This window comes from Sander lucioperca, chromosome 5 (genome assembly GCF_008315115.2).
Source record: "Sander lucioperca isolate FBNREF2018 chromosome 5, SLUC_FBN_1.2, whole genome shotgun sequence".
In the NCBI taxonomy this organism is placed as follows: Eukaryota; Metazoa; Chordata; class Actinopteri; order Perciformes; family Percidae; genus Sander; species Sander lucioperca.
The window spans coordinates 1,268,888-1,289,687 of NC_050177.1; the positions used below are offsets into that span (position 1 = coordinate 1,268,888).

The 20,800-nt window shown below is 39.9% G+C and overlaps 2 protein-coding genes across 4 annotated transcripts in view; one reads left to right on the forward strand and one right to left on the reverse strand.

The window, feature by feature from the left end:
• Positions 1 to 6,253: 6,253 nt before the first annotated feature.
• Positions 6,254 to 12,189, forward strand: ckmb (creatine kinase, muscle b). Its single transcript, XM_036001032.1, has 9 exons — positions 6,254 to 6,404; positions 7,943 to 8,055; positions 8,312 to 8,408; positions 8,866 to 9,020; positions 9,304 to 9,436; positions 9,523 to 9,694; positions 10,287 to 10,410; positions 10,738 to 10,927; positions 11,623 to 12,189. The coding sequence occupies exons 2-9, from the start codon at positions 7,963 to 7,965 to the stop codon at positions 11,799 to 11,801; spliced, it is 1,143 nt and encodes a 380-aa protein (XP_035856925.1). The 5' UTR covers positions 6,254 to 6,404; positions 7,943 to 7,962; the 3' UTR covers positions 11,802 to 12,189.
• Positions 12,190 to 12,445: 256 nt separating this feature from the next.
• The window catches only part of mark4 (microtubule affinity regulating kinase 4), a 64,880-nt gene continuing 56,525 nt past the window's right edge, over positions 12,446 to 20,800 (reverse strand). The window contains exons 17-19 of one of the 3 annotated variants that reach the window (XM_036001015.1): positions 19,632 to 19,676; positions 17,097 to 17,142; positions 12,446 to 15,827 (exon numbers count right to left, since the gene is read on the reverse strand). In XM_036001015.1, coding sequence (XP_035856908.1) covers positions 15,494 to 15,827; positions 17,097 to 17,142; positions 19,632 to 19,676 — 425 coding nt within the window. In that variant the 3' untranslated portion in view covers positions 12,446 to 15,493. The remainder of the gene's footprint in view (positions 15,828 to 17,096; positions 17,143 to 19,631; positions 19,677 to 20,800) is intronic. The other 2 variants (XM_031304173.2, XM_031304174.2) reach the window with 2 other exon arrangements.

Here is a 20,800-nt window from a genome sequence, read left to right on the forward strand (position 1 = left end):
CTAGAGATTGAAACTTCAAAAACAAGTGAAAGTGAGATCCAAAAACACACCTAACACCTGCCCACAGGGGACTGTCCTCTCTCCCTTCCTCTTCACCCTCTTCACCTCAGACTTCAACTATTGCACTGAGTCCTGCCACCTTCAGAAGTTTTCTGATGACTCAGCAATAGTTGGCTGCATTGAAAAGGGTGATGAGAATGAATACAGGACTGTTGTGGGCAACTTTGTCACTTGGAGTGAGCTGAACCATCTGCAGCTCAACATGACAAAAACGAAGGAGCTTGTTTTGAAGGGCGAAATCACCTGTGACCCCTGTTTCCATCCAGGGGGTCCCTGTGGACACTGTTGAGGAGTATAAGTACCTGGGGGTGTACTTAAATAATAAGCTGGACTGGACTAGAAACGCAGAGGCTGTCTACAAAAAGGGCCAAAGTCGACTCTTTTTCCTCAGGAGGCTGAGGTCCTTTAACATCTGCCGGACGATGCTGAGGATGTTCTATCAGTCTGTTGTGGCCAGTGCTATCTTCTTCGCTGTCACATGCTGGGGCAGTGGGATGAAGGTCGCAGACACCAACAGACTGAACAAACTGATCAGGAGGGCTGGTGATGTCGTGGGGGAGGAGCTGGACACACTGACGACCGTGGCTGAGAGGAGGATGCTGTCCAGGCTTCAGTCCATCTTGGATAATGTCTCACACCCTCTCTACGACACACTGGCCCAGCAGAGGAGCACCTTCAGCAGAAGACTCCTCTCACCCAGATGCACCACAGAGCGCCACAGGAAATCGTTCCTGCCTGTGGTCATTAAACTTTACAACGCCTCCCTCGGAGAGTCAAACAACCCCTCTCAGTAATCATCTCAAACATAGACAATCACTTTTTTTTTTTGCACTCTTTGCACATTAATACTGTACATTTGATCTTTTATATATTACAACTCTAAATTTGTTCTAAATTTGTAAATTTGTTTGTTGTACATTTGTTCTTCTATATATATATTTATATTCTGTTCCTAATATATATGTTGTCTGTATAATATATGTTGTTTGTATATCTGGAGTTTGTAACAATAATAATTTCCCCCTGGGATTATTAAAGTATTTCTGATTCTGATTCTGATTGTTCCACGCATTTTTCTTCCCTGTCAGAAACCTAGTGCCTACATTACCCACAATGCAACTCAATCACAGACAATTCAGTCGGAGATCCGGGTGTTTTACTGTATGCTAGTAGAGGCTAATTTAGCCTCAAGCAGAGATGAGGAGCAGGCGACACAGGTCTGCAAGCTCACTTCTTTTCAACAACTGGTCAGTACGTCTTTGTTAAGACAACTGTAGTAAACTAAAACTCCATGTGGGACACAAGATGTGAACAGCTGCCTACAGTGTAAACATATTTTGAAGGAGATAAAGTTGCAGTGACACAAAATAAACAGTGAAACATTCAGTGTTGTGTACAACAAAACACCAAACACAACGCCTCCCATCTCTTTGGCCAAAACACCGTCACTTCTTCTCATTTATAGTACATGTAACCCCAGCTCATTCCAATCCAGCACGTTTCACTGTGACAGACGTAACATGCACATGTTCACAGAGTCGTCTTACAAATGCTTTGGTCTATTTGTGGTGCTTCTCAACCTGTTAACATGTTTTTTTCCTGCAATGGCTCAGGACTTATATGTCTGAAACAGTCCATGTCAAATCGGAGCAATCCAAAGAAGGTATAAGGGCTGCTGCTGCTTCTCCAGATCTGCAATCTCTTTCATAAGAGAATCACTTCCCTTTGAGTTTAGGAAGTTATGTCTTTATACATGGGGTTACAGGTTAAGGGTAAACAGCTTAGATTTAAAACACAAATGTCAAGTCTTTGAAATACAGAACATGACCTTAAATTCAGGAAAAGGACCTTGAGCTCATTGATTTCTTGTTACATCCTCAGGTTTCACATCAAACCAGTTTTCTTTTTTCATTCACTCATCTCTCTCAGTACAGGAACCACAAGGATAATTTACGGAGCTATAAGATGCTGTATAATGAAGACAGAAACATACCAAATGTGCGTCAGTGGAAGCCATCAGTGACCAAGACTGCCAATTGGTCCTGGCAACACCCATGTGTGAATCTGTGAATGCGTGTAACCCTCAACTGCTCCCTAAGGCCTTTGCTGTGAATAAGAATTTGCCATCAGACTGCACGCCAGCTCAAATGAGCTTTATAAAATACTGTTTATATATATATATATATATATATATATATATATATATATATATATATTAGTGAGAGGTTATCTTGAATGCTTTAAAACTACATACACTTCTTGTATGTCATAACATTTTCTATGTATGTTTGTTCGTCACGCAGACAATGTATCAAAACACATTCACAGAAAAACATACTACATGTATATTAATTTTAACAACTACACGTACAGTACAACTTTAGGCGGTAGACACATTAACAGCTACACCTGAAAAAATACCAAAAAGTTGAATCAACACTTTTCAACAAATATCAGCTTCACAGAGGTTGTATTTAATGCATGACCGTTGCAATGGATTGCAATGAAATGTATAAGTTTCCACCACCTGTATGCTTGTGTGGATGCATGCACACATTTCGAAATGCACACACAATCTGCACCAACTCTACAATCTCCTTTGCGACTCGTAACACAGATTGGTCTGTGCAGACCATTTCCTTCCTCATCCTGCTGCCTCATATGAATCAGCACCACATTACATCTTTTCTAACAACCTTTTCTCACAAAGATATCAGAAAACAAAAATGTATTCCATTCAATATCATGTTATTTAATACGCACATAAAGTAATCAACCATCTGACTTTTTTTTTTTACACACTCTGCTCATTCATTTCAGATGGAATCATTATAAATGATTCACAGTGTTCCTGGTTACATAACTGTCCTTGGTGCCTGTTTCCCTGGGGCAGCTGCAGGGTTCTGAGGTTGTGTGTGTGTGTGTGTGTGTGTGTGTGTGTGTGTGTTTAGGGGGGTGGGGGTGGGGGTAGGGGGTGGGGGGCGGGTTGGTATGGGTGTGGGGAGTGCTGAAGTATACAATGACAGTCTAAACTGGGATACTGGATCTGTGCCACGGTGGCAAACGGACTACAGAACTAACTGGTCTGAATGGGCAGAAGACGCACACAGCACATAACACATGTCAGTCAGCATGACCTTTGAGTTTTATTGATGGGGGTTTTGGTGAAGGATGTAGTGGAGGGTAAAACTGTACTTTCATATGTGAAGAGACTTAATACACCCTTTTAAGCTGCTTTGATTGTAGTTCACAACTACTGCTCTGATGTCACAAGGTATAAATATTCTCAAGACAAAGCTTAAATCTGTGTCACTTTAGTTTTCATCCGACAGTACATATATTTTACTTTATATAGTGTTCATTAGTGATCACTTATTACAAGGTTATGTACACACGGTTGCATATATCATTTTGGGTACTGCATTGACACTATGAGCGATTGTTATGGTAATGAGTAGGTGTGTTTGAGTGTTCATTCATAAGCGATTGTGTTCACAGTGGGTGAGCAACATGCAGAAACATGCAGCAACATCATGGAGAAAGACTCTTTTGTAAAGTCATGTCTGTGGATGGTCAGGACACAGCTGTGAAACTGGAGCCTGAGTGTTGATTTGGAGGAAAGGAGCTGAGACTCAGATTGACTCTCTAAATCAGCTGAAAGTATAAATACAACCACAAATGTACAAACACGCCTGTAGTATGTGTGCTAAATGTCAGTATCTGCTGTGATGCAGTTCATACAAACACTGACAAGCTATTCATTTAGTTTATCACATATCTTAAGTAAAGTTGAGGGATATCCATCATTTGACTTTGAATAGGCACATATATAAGTTTAGAAACTGGGAGTGTTCATTTGTATAGAATTGATTATCATCAGCATAGCATGTAAATCCCAGATTTTCAAATAATAGCATGGTTGTAGATATAGAGTACCATTGGGCCAAGAACAGAGCTTTGCGGTGCACCAAAACTGAAATGATCACCTGGGGATTATTAAACAGGTGCTCTAATACTTTTAAAGTTTAATAAATCTGTTGTGTTTTGGGGAAACCTGGATCTTATGTAAGACTGCTGTCTGCGTCACGTCTCTCAGCTCCACTCCAAAATGTCTACTTTGTCACATGACGTGGGTGTGATTTAATATCTGTCTGCAGGTAGATTACTGAGGTCTATCACATTACCAGTGGGGGGTAATGATGCTGGCACTCGTACAGAAAAGAGCTGGACTCAAGATTTCATAATAAGTAGTGTATAATTAGTAGAGTATAACCTTCTGTGAGCCCAGGCTTGACCAATGGCCTTTTGCATTGGATACAAAGTGATGCAAACATAAACTCGTCAGACAGGATATTTATTATGATTTACACTGCTGTTCAAAAGTTTGTAATCTCCTGCCACAAAGCTTGATTGGGTCCAGACATATGTCTGAGAGGACTGCTCTATATGTTTGATGGTCTATGATGCTTTTAGGTTATAGAAAGTCCTCTTTACAAATAGATGTCATTTAGTTGTGTATATGGGGAACAAAACGCTGTACAATGGTTCAATCAGACTGACAACTGAAAGATACAAAGATCCCTCTGAGCAATAGTTGAATAATAAGAGAAGAAATCAGCAGTCGGTAAAATAAACTGGAAGCTTAGCATCAAAATGTGTTCAGATTTAAATAGGAACAGCTTCCTGTTACAGTGTCAAGTGCACAATAATACAGCCTATGATGAGCTGGAATTAACATTTAGCAGAGGCCTTCTTCAAACTTCACAAGAGAAACAGAAGGTTAGAATATGGTTGGCATCATCAACATCAGCTGAACATACAATGGACTGATAAATCACAGTTTAAACCTCTTCAATAAAACCACTGAGTAGACTGCAGAGGGCCCAAAGAAAAACACAACAACTCAATATTTAGAGGTTATTGCACAGCTTTTCTGGGAAATAAACTCAAATTCCAACAGTATTCTCCCCTATCATGCAACACTGTGGGAACATCAACTAAATGGAAGTTTGAATCATTTCATTCTTCTTTTTTGGGCCAAAACAATTTTACTAAAATATTACATTTGGTGTCTAAATTATACTGTTTGTGTCTCTGTTAAAATAGTTATTATTGACAAAAAGAAGAACATCAATATAACAGCTGATTCCAAACTTTTGAATGGAAGTGTATGAATATTAAACTTCTGAGGAAAGCACAAGACATGCTGAGAAAGCTGTGCTTTTCCCTCCTCTGACTTGCCAAATATCTTAAGTTTGGACAGCCTGTCACTATGCATCACTACATGACATTCCACACATGTAGACACCCCCACTGAGCAAATTGGTAGGTGAGAGGGACCACAGCTCATTGAAATCCAGTCTGTAATCTTGAATATTACAATGATGTAATCCAAAACTAAGTGGTTATTTAAACTCCTAAATATGATGCCAGACAGAGCTCCAGTTACTCTGCTTCACCAACTCACCGGGGACACTTATGAAACACTGAGGAGAGATTTAGTGAAGTACATGTGCATGTCTACAATAAGTGTCCAAACCATCATAGCCACCTGCTCCTCTCAAACTGACCGGTTGAAAGCAGGTTGAAAAACTTAATTCCTTATCAATGTAGCCCTCTCCATTTAATTACAATAATATTCAAACTACAGCAAAGATGATACATTAATATTTAGTATAATTAAAAACATATTTATTTGAAACAAAAAAGCCATGTTTAATGTGCTTTTTTCCGTTTTATGTTCTTTTAAATGTCCATTTAATGTGATTTTATTAAACTGTAAACACTGGACATGTTTTTTATGGGAACATTCATTCCATTGCATGACATTCTCATTTTGAGATCCATACTCTTGATCTCATTTTGCCATTTTTAGAAAATGTTAAGCCTTTTCTACAGTCACTTTCATTGTAAATCACTCTGAGCAAGGTTAAAACATTGACCAGTGCCTACACTGCAGAAAATATATGAATCTAATATCACCACAGTACAAAGATGACTTTACTATTAAAATGTATGAAGGGGCACGTGCTTTTGTCCTGCAAGCTCCTAGCAGATACGAGCAGGCAGAATGTAAAATGTTGAACTGAACGGCTGCAGCTGTTTTTTGTCTCTCGTCTCGAGTGTTGTGTGGTATTCGTTCTTGCCTTTTAGAAACTCAACCAGGCACAGAAGACCCCCTGCGACCAATCAAATGAGGGGACCCCGGGTCTACTCAGCCAATAGGGAGAGAGATCTGGGTATAAATACTTAAGCCCATCACCTGGCAGAGTTGGGCAACCCTTACATTTGGTTGACAGGATCTGATCCCGGGATCTGTTACCGCTTTCTTTTCTCCTAAGCAGGTAAAAAAAGCCTTTTTGATAAATCCAAGGGAAAGATTGTGGTGATTTTTTCTATATAAGTGTGGACAGAAACCTTTTTCTGAGCAAACCTCCTGAAAACAAACCTCCTCTCAGAGAGGGAAACAGTTTTGATTTCAAATGACCTCTGGAGCCATGAAAACATTTTTCTCTTCTCACATTTTTGTCTTGGATCCCTCAAATGCTTTGCACATTTTTTCCTGATCTGGAAACTCCTAAACTCTACTTTTTCTATCAGTGCACACTGTAGTGAAACTTCCCTTTTAAAAACTTGATGCTCTCAGTTTCTTGGATTTATGGGTAGTACTAGTCTGCTGATAATAGTTAAAGTAAAGTGTCACTGAAACAGCTGTGACTTTCAGCTGTTGCTGACGCTAGCACGGTGTGTCAAGTGTGTCTTTGAATAGTCTAGGAGCGCTTGATTTAGTCATGGAACTTGTGGAGCCATCTGTGAGGCATGTGATGCTTTGACCTTTCAGTGCACCAGGTGTCATCAATCAACTACACCTCAAGCAACTGACGGAGTTCTGACCTCTGTCTGACGGAGAGAGAGGTCAGCTATTCTGAGTGATTCTGCAGCTGCAGCTCTGTCGATTCCAGCTCTGCATCTAGACATTTTTATTAAAGTAGTTTTTGGCTTTTTCAATTAAAATCTAATGGACACAATTACATTGTAGAAAAAAAAAAAAACTAAACCAAAAAGGGAGAAGGCAAATTTGTGCTATTTTCAGTTTTAAAAATGTTAATTTATTTGAATGTTTTATAGCTTTTGGTACCAAAGTGCTTTATCTGCTATTGCAGCATTGCTGGGCCACTAAGCATTACTAAACAGACTAAACTTGCATTATTCTGAGGCTGAATGGAGTGAGCGAGAAGAGAAAATCATTCATCATAATGTGCTGTAGACCGTAGTTCCCTGCAGAGATGTGAGGGGTGCAGGACAAGAGGGGGGCACACCCACACTATTAATAAGCTTTGCTATGAGGGGGAGACAGGTGGTGAGACAGTCAGACAGGCAGGACAGCAGGGAGAAAAGCAAGTACACTGAACAACTGAGAGAGAGAGAGAGAGAGAGAGAGAGAGAGAGAGAGAGAGAAAGAGAGAGAGAGAGAGAGAGAGAGAGCGAGAGAGAGAGAGAGAGAGAGAGAGAGAGAGAGAGAGAGAGAGAGAGAGAGAGAGAGAATGAGATGGTGTCTCCTGTTCACCAGAAGACTCATAGACAAGGCATTTGAAAAACTAGGAAAAATACCAGACAATAAATATGGTATTCACTGGATCACTGCTGTGTTTTAGGCTGTTTTGTTACGTCACTTCAACAAATAAACATAATTTTGAAAAATACATTTTGTAGATTGTAAAACTCTAAATCTCTATAACATTCTTCTGATTTAACACAAATCAGGAAAAAAATGTGACTGCATAGACCTGAGGCGTTCCAGTTTCATCAAATAAGTCTTTAAGTCTCAAATAAGCATTGCAGATTTTGAAAAATAACATTTCTTTTTCTCATTTTTGCTCAGGTGGAGTAAGAATCGCAGCCATGGCGAAGAACTGTCATAATGACCTCAAAATGAAGTACTCCGTGGACGAGGAGTTCCCCGATCTGTCCCTGCACAACAACCACATGGCCAAGGTACAAAATCTACTCTGACCTTTTCTATCCGTGAACAGTGAACACAAACAACACACATCCTGCACAGGCACCAATAACTTGCAGCATGACATTGCGTTTTAGAAAGGCATGACTCTTCAGGTGTACATTCGGAAATGTACCTCAGATGAGACAAGTCACTTTAAACAAAAATATTTTTTCATTGTTGCTTTTGGAACCAGAAGATGTTCTGATTGCTAAGATCACTGACCTGCACTGGTTGTCATCTGCTGTATAGGTGCTGAACAAGGAGATCTATGGCAAGCTGAGGGGAAAGTCCACCCCAAGCGGCTTCACCCTGGATGACGTCATCCAGACTGGTGTTGACAACCCTGGTAAGAAGGAGTCATCAGCATAGAGATTAACACAAACCAGCAAATATAGGGTTTGCCTGCCTAATGGACTACAGATGGAAATTAGCCCTTGGGCTACAATCTGGCACTTTTACGTGTACTGCTGTACATGTTCATCAAATGTGCATTGTCCTGAAATAATAAAATAAAATAAAAATAGAAGACGTAGAAGCAAACACTATTTGTAGCCAAATATGAGTTATGATTATTTTAGATTATGATTATGGATGCTGTTAAACCTGACAATGATAGCATCCATCAATACCTCTAAGAAAACAGGACTTCTTATAAATTTTTTTGGGGATCAGGGCTGAAGTTTTCTGTTCTACCCAGTAAGTTATGTCCAGGAACGAGAGGACCTATCAGCATCCCTCCATACATACCAATCTTCATAGTTAGCAATGTTACTAACTTCCTCATCCTCCCTCTTGTCCCCCAGGTCACCCCTTCATCATGACCGTGGGTTGCGTTGCTGGTGATGAGGAGTCCTATGAGGTCTTCAAGGATCTGCTGGACCCCATCATCTCCGACCGTCATGGCGGATACAAGCCCACCGACAAGCACAAGACCGACCTGAACTTCGAGAACCTGAAGGTGAGAAGTCAAGACCTGCACGATGGTATTGTTATAGATCAGCACAGCATTAAGCTTCCACACTAAATGAATGGCCTTTAATTGATTAATTACTGGTTACTTGTATGGCCACATTAATTTAAAGTTAAGTTCAATAATTCCCAAAATATTGATACATTCTTTACAAACATTTTCTAAAGCAACAAGCTAAACCAAATTCAGTCCAACCCCTCATATGTAAAGCCAGCAAGTTTGTAAATAATAATGTGTGTGTTGTGTTTTCTGTCCTGCCTGCTTCTCTCAGGGTGGTGACGACCTGGACCCCAACTACGTGCTGTCCAGCCGTGTCCGTACCGGCCGCAGCATCAAGGGATTCACCCTGCCCCCCCACAATAGCCGTGGAGAGCGCAGAGGCATTGAGAAGCTGTCCATTGAGGGTGAATGTCAAACTATTGACAATAATGCCAATCTATCACAAGTGCTCTTTTTCCTCTGTCTAACTTCCTCGGTTCCTTCCTCTCAGCCCTGTCCAGCCTGGAGGGTGAGTTCAAGGGAAAGTACTACCCCCTGAGCGGCATGACCGACGCCGAGCAGGAGCAGCTGATCAATGATCACTTCCTGTTCGACAAGCCTGTGTCCCCCCTGCTGACCTGCGCTGGTATGGCCCGTGACTGGCCCGACGGCAGAGGCATCTGGTGAGAGACACAGACACACAGAATGGAAATGAAATTTTAATGCATATTAGACTCTTTTGGGATTCCCCAAGTTTAGAAAGCAAAAAAAGATGATCACATATGTGCTATAATCATAATCAACTGCAAAAAGCAGATTTTATAAACACATAAATACACACTCACTAAACAAACGACCACCCTCTGAGCTAAAAGCTCCCATCTGCCCTTCAACATTTAACACTTTCACCATCTGTCTTATTCTCCCACAGCTCTAATATGAAAATCCTGATTACTCCTGTTTTCAAACATCTGTTAAAGTGCGTCATGAATACCAAAGCACAGTGTGCACAGCTACAGCATACACTGCCCCTTACAGTAGCTTGACATCCTGTAAATCCACCACTGTGCAGCACAGACAATTCACATCATCATATCAGGGTTTAGTATTTTGGCTTACATTCTAAAACATGCACACTGTCACACACACACTTACTGCCAGAAACATTTCTACCAAATTGTATTCATGCAACATTGTTGTATCAAATTACTGGCTTGCGAACATTTTGTTCTATATGTAGATCATGTGAAACTGAGCTGGATTTTCTTCCTCCAGGCACAACGACAACAAGACCTTCCTGGTCTGGGTGAACGAGGAGGATCACCTGCGTGTCATCTCCATGCAACTGGGAGGCAACATGAAGGAGGTCTTCAGACGCTTCTGCGTTGGCCTGCAGAAGGTAAAACACAAAAACATGCATGCATATTTTTTTTTTTACCAACAGTTATGCACACACATAAGTCTGCACGATTCAACTGGGTACAACAGTTAAAGCCAATTCACCTCCTATGTGCAAAACAGCTTTCTATGGTTACTCTCTCTGTGCTGTAATTATGTACATGGTGTAAATATTAAACCTTTTTATATTAACCTTTCATGACTGTTAAACAACTTCATGATGTTTAAGTTCTGTCTCCATTAGGTCTAGTTAGCATTTAGTGCCATGCGTCGAGTTATATTTTAACCATCATGCATTATTCATTTCACTTTTCTCTTCACTGGTCAGATTGAGGAGATCTTCAAGAAGCACAACCACGGCTTCATGTGGAACGAGCATCTGGGCTACATCCTGACCTGCCCCTCCAACCTGGGAACCGGCCTGCGCGGTGGTGTGCACGTCAAGCTGCCCAAGCTCAGCACACACGCCAAGTTCGAGGAGATCCTGACCAGGCTGCGTCTGCAGAAGCGTGGCACAGGTACTTTAAAAAAGAAACAGCTCCAATGGATCAGTCTCAAAGCTAGTGACCAGCTAGTATTTTCAGAGGAGCCTCAAGAGCTGTAGTGTTAAACACAACACAGCTGGATGGGGGGAGGTAAAGAATTAACAGCAAAAGTATTATTAGCAAACAAATATAAGTGAATGTTCTGAAAACACTAAGATAAAAACAAGTTACTCATCAAAACATCACTAACAAAAATACAATTTTATATACATGGCATAAACTTAGCCGTTCCGAATAGCTACTGTTACAAAAAGGATGCCATAGTTTTGTTTTAGGATTACCAAAGGATATCAGATCATATGAGAAATCATATGATTTGCTCTATTTGTTTCTGTTAGTAGCATTATTATGTCCCCCCTCTCTTACCTAATGGATCATTTTCACCAAAATATCCAGGGAGAGAAATCGTCAGGAAGTAGGCCAGTCGACTTGAATTGTTTTCCCGCTGCATCTCAAGAACTGTGAAAATTAGATCGACTATAAGGGAGGAATGTTTGTTAGACATACATGTATTTAATTGAAGAAACATTCTTGCAAAGCTTGAGTAAGTCAGGCAGCGATATTCAGTCAAGCAAGTATGTTCATGTTCTCCAGAAAGCATCCATGTTCAAGGAGAAATACTTTTAGTATAAAGAGGACTCATTCTTCTCCCCTTCTTTTCCCTCCAGGTGGTGTGGACACAGCCTCTGTGGGTGGTGTGTTCGACATCTCCAACGCTGACCGTCTGGGCTCCTCCGAGGTGGATCAGGTCCAGCTGGTGGTTGATGGTGTCAAGCTGATGGTTGAGATGGAGAAGAAGCTTGAGAAGGGAGAGTCCATCGATGGCATGATCCCCGCCCAGAAGTAAAGAGGACAGACAACTAATGACTGTATGACTGTCTGTGTTTTTTTTATAAAAAATGAACAGAGGGTAGCATTGTTGTAAAGTTATTTTACTGGTTTAGGCCAACTGGCTACCTTCTGCTTACTTCTTTCCATCAAGAAGACACTCCACTTTCCTCTCTGCTCCTTCCTTTCCCTCTTACTTCGGTTAACCTCACTCATCTTTTCCTTTCCTTTTTTTTCTTTGGCTCCTAATTTCCTGTCACTTTAACCATCTCTCATCCGCATCTTCTCTGTAACATCCTGGGATCAATCCATGCATAGTCTGGTCACGGCTATGTATCTGAAAAAAATATGTTTTTGGTTGTAAAATATAACTGGACAATTAAACCATGCCCCATGGAACAATCAAACCTCCTCTCTCATGTTTTCTTTATGGGAAACACAGATGAATCTTTTGCAACTCCTCATAACAGATTGATAGTGATATGTGCTTACTGTACATGAACTGATACAGTACATTTAAGAGTAAACGAAATCCTTAAATATTAATATTTAAGTTCACTCAACACACATTATACAACAATTCAACGATAACACAAAGAAACTGGTGGGATGCCACGTCAAAGACATTACATCCATCCTTTAGATAATAAAATAGACATGAAATACGAGGTTGAAAGTCTTTATTTTTGTGTCACACATTATTTCCTAGGAGACATGCAGGATTGCAGGTCGATCATTTCCATAATTTCAGCCCATAAGTTAAGTTTTCTGGACAACAGCGACAGCTTCAAACACACTATACAACAGAACTGTAGCCTTCAAGCATGGCTCTAACTGTTTCTACAGAACAGGTTCTGAGAGTGAGGCCCAGTTGTACACAACAAAAACAAATGCAAAAACTAGCCCTAAATCACAGCTTCACATTTTCAGACAGTGATGGATACCAGCTGCAGCTAAAATCTCCCATTAAACAGATACATTCCTGCAGACCTTACAGCGTGAAGATCAAATATCTGCTGTATCTCATCCAACTTTTCCTTTTACATATCCGCGTTTTGTTAAATGCTGCATACTTCTAAAGTACAAATTATAACTGCTTGGCTTCATAAAATTACAGTACAAGTACAATAACCTTTTGATTTTGGAGTCTTCAGTGTCAATATATGATCAATGGAGCACTCTGGTAGTTTTGTTCTGTAAAGAGCAGCAACGTGTTTTTATAAAAGAAAATCAAATTTCTCCAACATTCGAGGTCCCATCTTGAAGCGTTGCATGCTTTGAAATTATATAGTGGCTTAATGAGGCAGGAATCTGATTGATTAACAGTCATACACCTTTTACAGTAATACTGGAATCTGATTGGTCAACAGTACACGTTACAGCAGTGCTGCAGCCTGATTGGTCGACAGATGTTAAGGTCTACAGCTTCTATATATCAAAAGTGTTGCTGAGGTTAAGAACACAAAATAAATGTACTATTGGACGAAAGAAAACTGACAAAACTTTATGGAGACAGTTCGCCATTTTGAATTTTTTTACCTCAGTTTCCTAAATATTACATTTGTGGCACTTCTACCTGGAAACCTGAAGCCATCACTCCAGCTGGTTTCACTGAGGGAAGTAGAGGAAAGAAGGGCACTCAATGGCAATTATTCACTTCAGTGGGCTTTAAAATGTGTGATTTTGTAACAATTTACAAAAGAAAAATACTGATTAATTAAAAACTCTGCCAGTACAGTACAATGCAATCCTGACTAAAAAGCAAAAAAAAAGTGCTCAATGAATTTTAACAACATATCAGCAATACCAACAATTAAAAAAGAAATCAAGCGAGGGGCCCTATTGAGCCGATGCCTATTCAAGTCTAGATTCTTGGCTTTGGGACTGTATTGCACTACATTAGAGGAACGGATGGCAGTGGCGTTCTGACAGACTGTGATATTGTTAAGTGCTACCAGTAAAACCTCCCTCTCCTCCATTTACTCTAAACCAGCATGAGCTACTGTAATCATGTGCATGGGAAAAATGTGAAATCAAATTAGAAAAAGTAGCTTGGAAAAAATAAAAATGCACTGCTTTTACTGGTGTTCAAATCTGTGGCTGCTTAACTTCTGTATTGTTTGACAACCAATAAAGGCTTTTTAGCTTCTTGTTGAATTGGGTTTCTGAACGATGTCCGCATTGGCCTTGCAGGAAAAGGATGACGATTTGTATTTCTTTGGATCATACCGTGTTAAATTTAAATCAGATAAAAACTTGTATCAGTATTTAATGCAAGGGTTTATTTGTTGAGCTTTTAAAAAAAGAAGAAGCCATTTGTGGGAGAGATTTAATCTCATCAGTTGTCTGGGCACTCAGTGAAAGCATACGATATGGGCTGGGGGAAAAAAAAATCTATTTTTATTTTGTTTTGGTTAAAAAAGTATAGTTTAGTTAAATGTTAAACTAACTTTATTTAATTAACTAATAGTTGAATCAGCACGTATCGGTCTCTGAAAAATGTACTCTGGCTGACCTGCTTTTCTAATCTTAATAGACAAAACCTGCTGAGTGAGAAATAATATAAAGTGGCTTTTTTTCCAGATAAGAAACTCAAAAACTAAAATAAATACAGGCCAGCTGACAACACCTTGTTGTGTAATAAAAACTCAAATCATTGTTCCCGTTGGAGATCCAGTTTTTTTGTAGAAATAAATTCTACTTTGCACTTTAAACCAACTGAATGTTATGTCATTTAAATTTTTTAAAGAGTACTTTTGCTTGTTAATTAAGTTAGCATTGGACAAAACACTGGGCGAAGTAGAGTATATGTAAGGAGCAGAGCATACGCTCAAATGATCAGGTTCCCAAATACAACATATCAGCTGGGTCCTGTATTATTAGGCAGCTTTGCTCCTCTGTAAATACACAGTGGAGAATACAGTATAGATGACAGGCAGAGAGGCAACATTTTACCAGAAATGGTACAAAACAAATGATTAAAATCCCAACTGAGCTGTAAATGGGCGTTATCAATGGATGGGCAGAAAGGCCGCTATGCTTCATTCAGTCTGTCACAAGTCTCTGCATTTCTGCATGTCTCCCTCTAGAGGCCGGAGGTCAGACTGCGACCTCACTTCTGAAATATGTGACGTCTGCTTCAGAGAAACAGACGTCAAACTTCGGCCCATTTTTAAAAGCATTAAAGAAAGAAAATAAACTTAATACACAAAAAAATTTAAAACATTTCTTTAAATAGCAGCTCTTTAAAAAGGAATGATGACAACAAATATGATACAACAGGAATAACAATGTCGACAACAAATTATCAATCTTCCATCATTCTCAGCAACACCATCCTCATTGTCATCAAACATGAAATCGTGAAAGAGAGGAAAAAAAAAAAAAAAAAAAAACCGGACTCCATGGGCTCACGTAATATGGAGGTGGTGGTGTGTTTCAAGCAGGGGTCGTAGGTCACTGACAGTTCCATGGTCAAGGGTCATCATAAGTCTGCCGATGGCGGTCTATCCGTGTCTGTGCATCCGTTTGTCTTTTGATTGGTGGTCTTTGGCGGAGGCGAGGCATCGTTAGCCACATCCGATGAGGTGGAGCCCGGGGAGGAAGAGGAGGAGGCGATGCTTTCTTCCTTGTTGTTCCTCCTCCTCTTCATCCCTCCTCATTCATCAACCGGTCCAGTCTGTTATCAATCTGCCCCGCCTCCTGTCGCCCTCAGAGCTCCAGCTCCTTGGACACTTTGGTGGCGATGTCTCTAAAGGCTAACGGTGCCCCCCACAGGCGCTTGAACCTCACACCGCTGCTCTGGCCCAGCCCGCTGGGCAGCTGGCAGACCTCGGCCTCGAAGGCCACGCGGGCGCCGGCTGCTCCGTGGGTGCAGGACAGGAGGAAAGGCCCGGCGAGGTGGACCTGGCAGCCACAGCCCTGCGCTGCCTCGCGCAGAGCTAGCACCACCTCGGCCGGGTCGCGGGGGCTCCGCACCCTCACATCCCAGCCGCATCGGGGGGTCCGGGGCTCGACCGCTTTCTGATGCCCAGATAGATGGCGACTGGAAGGGGGTGGGGGGGAGTGAAGGGACGATGCAAACAGAGGATGGAGGAGGAAATGTAGAAAGATTTAAAATGAAAAAAGGACAGGGCAAGGTTGAGATGGGATGTTTACAGCAGGAGGGTTGGAGGGTTTAAAATGAAGGAGGAGGAGGAGAGGTGTGAGAGCAGGAGATCAGATATGAATGTAGGAGCGTGGATTTCAGTATAAATGGGTTTTTGAGATAAAGTGAGATGGATGTGTAAAGGAAGTGTAGGCAAGTGAAAGTATGGTTGTATGAATGTGAATGTATGAGTGGTTAGGGGAAGGGAGAGGAGAAGAAAAAATATTAATATCATACATTATTGGATTTTTATATCTCTACATAGCAATCTAGGTCACAGATAGGTTTTCTAGTCTAAAACATCTCTTTTCTTTAATAATATACAATGGATGTACACAGGGATATGCAAATTAGGGCTGGACCAAATAGTTTGAAGCTTCATCCATAACCTTAACATTCAAATTCTAATTCTTTATTTGCATGTCTATTCATTTTGTTCAAACTCTGCATTTTTGCACAGTTGCTAAAATAATATTGTATACTATTTGAGCTAGATTCCAGTGATGGCTGCGCAGAATTGTTTCCGACTCGTGTCGTAATGTTGCTATAACTTTTAGATTATCATTTCATAATTTTTTTTGTCCTTACTGGATCAGCCTGCTGCCTACATGTATTTATGTTGACAAAACTAATGAGTTGTATTCATTGAAGAAAGTGGATTTAATAGAAAAAGCTCAACACATTTAAACTGATGAATCACTTTATTTAATTTGAGGATTTCGTTCAAGGACTTTAGATTTTTCTTTTTTGGGGGGGGGGGGGGGGTTGACATCATAAAATATGACTACAAGATCGAAGATGCATTCGGAAACCTCACTAGAAGCTTCAAAAGTTAAAAAAAAGACATTTGGTACAGCGCTAATGCAAATCCAACCCACCTCAGATGAATTGCTCATGTGAGGGGTTTAGGTCAATCTGAAATTGATAATACAACTGTTTTGTTCCTGAATGAGAGTTTATAATGAAATGTATATGTAATTAATAACACTTAACATCAACTAACACACAACGATCTAAAAAACATCAGCCTGCTGGTGTGGGAGGATAAAGAGTTTGAGGGACTGAGCCCTTGATAGACACACTGACGCGGTTCTATCCGCAGGGATCATCTACCACAAGGAGTACCACAGTCTGTTGGCTAACGTTAGCCTGGTGCTGCTGGTTTACCTGCTGGTTTGAACCTGAGACTGAGACTGGGCTGAAGCAGCCGAGGCTGAGAGGAAGTACATAAGACCTTTAGTAACATAAGGATAGGCTGACACAGATAACCCTGAGAAAAATACAGTTTAAATAAAACGAGAGAGCAAGATCAATACCAATATAAGCTAGGTTTGGTAAATGCTTTTGTTGCAACTTTTCATGAGAATTTTGGGACGTAACCCATAAATGAAACCGATATTTTTTCATAGTTAATTTCTGTTACAGTATTGTGTCTTTAAGGTTCTAACCAGTGTCCCTAAAGTTATAATAAAGGTGGCTTTCTATACTTTGTTGTGTATGATTGTTTTCCATGTAAAGAGTGAACATCTAAAATAAAATAATGGCTGCAGTTGTCTCCTATGAATTACATGAAATAGCAAAAACTTTAAATGCTAATTAGAACAGCGCTGCCGAATAATAATATTCGAATTGTATCGTCATTTTGCACACAATATTAGGGCTGCACCATATGAGGAAAATATGTGATATGTCATAACGTTGTTTAATATTGCGATAACATTACTAAATAAACAGATATTAAAGTGTACTCAGTTCTGCATTTCCGCTGCTTTCAGTATTCTGCTAAAATACAACAAATTGCACGTTAAATTTAAAAAAATGAAAGGAAATCATTTCCAACATTCTTTTATTGGACAAAGTGAACATTGAATTGAATATAAAATGCAGCACTAACAAAGAATGACAGTTACATTTTAAAGCGTATATGTCGGAGCCTTTCGCGATTTGTTTATTGTGCCAGTTGATATTGCGATGACTGTAAAAAGATATATTGTGCAGCCCTACTCAATATGATATACAATCAATAATAATGCCAAAAGTTCCACAATGTACGATAATTTTGTTTTTTGTGACACTAACAATAAGCAATTGGTTTGTCTGCAGCCATTGTGGTTACAGGTGTTTGATCATTTATAGCAATTATACGTTCTTGATGAGAGCTTTCGAATCTATTTTACTGTATTTCCTTGTGTCCTCACCACACAAAAAAGAGGAAAATTAAATTTTAAAAAATCCATCACAAGTCGGCATCGAGAGTAGTACGATTCAGGATCTGTGCTGGATACGTAATCCGTGTAGACTTGTGATGTTTAGAAACTGATCAGAAGAAATCAGTCCCACCTAAGAATGAAAACATTTACAGCTGCAGCGTGAACACAAACGGTTCTCTGTATACAACACATCCTTGTCAATGTATTTTACTCAGAGATTAAAGGAATCAGATTTAAGTGCTAGAGTTGAATTACCTTCAGAATAGTCAGGCTGAGAATGAAAGCTTCGGTTAGTTCAACATTTTGGGAAATATTTTGTTTTCTTGCTGATTGACCACTCTCATGTCTGTAGCTGGTTATCTTAGCATAAAGACTGAAAACAGGGGAAAGAGCTAACCTGGCTCTGCACTCAGGAAACCAAATCCAAACTTCCAGCACCTCTAAAGCTCACTAATTTACACCTTACATCTTGTTTGTTTAATCCGAACAAAAACAGGAGTGTAAAAACGTCAATTCGCTGTTTTATTGAGGGTTATGTGCCGGCTTATTTCTTATGACCCCCATAAAATAGCCTTTGGCTGTTTTGACACTCATATTTTTGAATTGATAAAGCTAGATACAAAATATATCTTCCTCGCCAAGACAGCAAATTAGCACATTTCCCAAAATGTTTAACTATTCTTTTAACAACAGCAGTAACACCGTCATTAATGTGTAGCACGCAAAACATCGTCTCTTATCTATAGCTTGAGGAGTTCACTAAAGGCATTTAAAGGAACAGGACACCCTCAAAATGGCCATTTGTTGAGTGTTGCCTTGAATTCATAAAGAAAACGTAGTTTTTGTCGCATGCCTCCACGGTGAATGGAGAATTTAAAAAAAGAGAGGAAAAAGTCTTGATGAATTGAAGAAATAGGGCTGTGTTTAACAACAGCAAAACTGTATCACACAACACTTCCATAGAAATCTCCCGGTTGCGCAGGCGCGCTACTTGTCCAGAATTGCGCGGACAACAAGTGCACCTAGGCAAGCTTCTCAGACGAGTGGCGGAAGGGTTTTAAATAGTAAGGTTTTGGCGAGAATGCATGTGTTTGGGAATTACTGAGCAGACGGCTGGATGAAAGAGACTTGAATTATACTGCATGGGTTATGTGAGTTCGTAAATATAGTTTACAAACAATATAGTTTTGCTGTTGTTAAACTCGTCACCCTATTACTTCAATTCATCACAAATTTTCTCCGTTTTGGGATTCCCCGTTCACCACGGAGCCATGTGACAAAAACCAAGTTTTCTTCATGAGTTCAGGGCAACACTCTGAGTAATTGATATACAAATGGTCATTTTGAGGGTAAAGTATTGCTTTAACATCCTTTAAGTACTTGATGGATACATTATAAGAAAAAAGCAGGCTGCTTGTAATGCACACATGAAATTTCTACTTTTGCACTTCGGTGTGTCAGTGTTGGAAAAAAAATGTAAACGTGAGCTCACCTTGTGACCGGAGATCTGCTGATTCTCTCAGGTTCGTCTGTGACCCTCAAGAGGAAGAAAAACGTATCCGTTAGGAATCAATTGTCCAATCGAGTATTTTACAGCAACATCCCCCGCCAGCTCCCCCCCAAACTTCCTGTTTTAATGCACAAATAGCTGCATGGCTAGGTCAGTCAATCCACGCCAATCACAACACAAAACACAACAACTCGTCTTCAAATCACAGATGGATCATCACCAACCTACACTCACCACACTGGAACATTGCATGAACGTGAAACAACAAAATGTCAAAGTCACTAACAAAACGAATGAGATGGATAGACAAATGTAGAGGGAGTGAATCCAGAGCAGAGAACCAGGTCTGAATGCACACAAAACACAGTGGTGGCCAGACTTGACTCACACAAATACAAATCTAATGCTTATAAAAACACAAATGTGTGTGTTTAAAGAGAACACCAGCCTCATTTAGAGCAAAAAAATATTTTACTTTTGTCTGTACTTGATTTTAACTGCTGTCACAGTGTGGATTAATGAAGATGTGGATGTAAGATTAACATCCGTAAAGCGTGGTTTAAAAGAGGCTACAGTCTCTTGGGATTACTTTCATTTCTTTCTGTGACTCTCAGTCGATTGATAGGAACCAGATGATATCAGATGTACTGTACATTCATTGATTTATTCTATGATTTCTAATAATTATTTTTGACATGTGGTACGTTTTATAAAGTCTTTCTACCTGCATTTCACAACTTTTGTTTGGCACGTTTTCAGTGTCAAACTGCGTTATTTTTGTATGGTTTATGGTTTAAAAAAAAGGGGTAGAACTTTGCAGCTAAGTAATAACATGGAAATCTGAAAGTTAACCTGATTTGACGGGCTACCAAGCTATATAAACTGGTGTTAGTGTCAGTTGTCTACCTCTTCCCTCACATCCATCATCATTTGGGTTTGTTTGATTTGGTTATGTTACATTTCTTCTTTTACTGTATTCATTCACTACTGTTGTTACCATCCCTGCCTACATTTTCAAGTTTGACTGAATTTACATGTAGCTTATGTTCTATATCAAAATCATGTGGGATCTTCTTTCTTCACCGTCTAACTTGCAAAAATTATATAAAATATTTCTTCTACTTTTGACCTGCTTGTCCCCCTCCGAAGCA

What these genes read in the sequence shown, in the direction of transcription:
- ckmb (XM_036001032.1), top strand. Translation starts at nt 7,963, where the DNA reads ATGGCGAAGAACTGTCATAATGACCTCAAAATGAAGTACTCCGTGGAC. An exon ending in ACAACAACCACATGGCCAAG is followed by an intron (nt 8,056 to 8,311) that starts GTACAAAATCTA and finishes TCTGCTGTATAG; the next exon opens with GTGCTGAACAAGGAGATCTA. An exon ending in TGAGAAGCTGTCCATTGAGG is followed by an intron (nt 9,437 to 9,522) that starts GTGAATGTCAAA and finishes CCTTCCTCTCAG; the next exon opens with CCCTGTCCAGCCTGGAGGGT.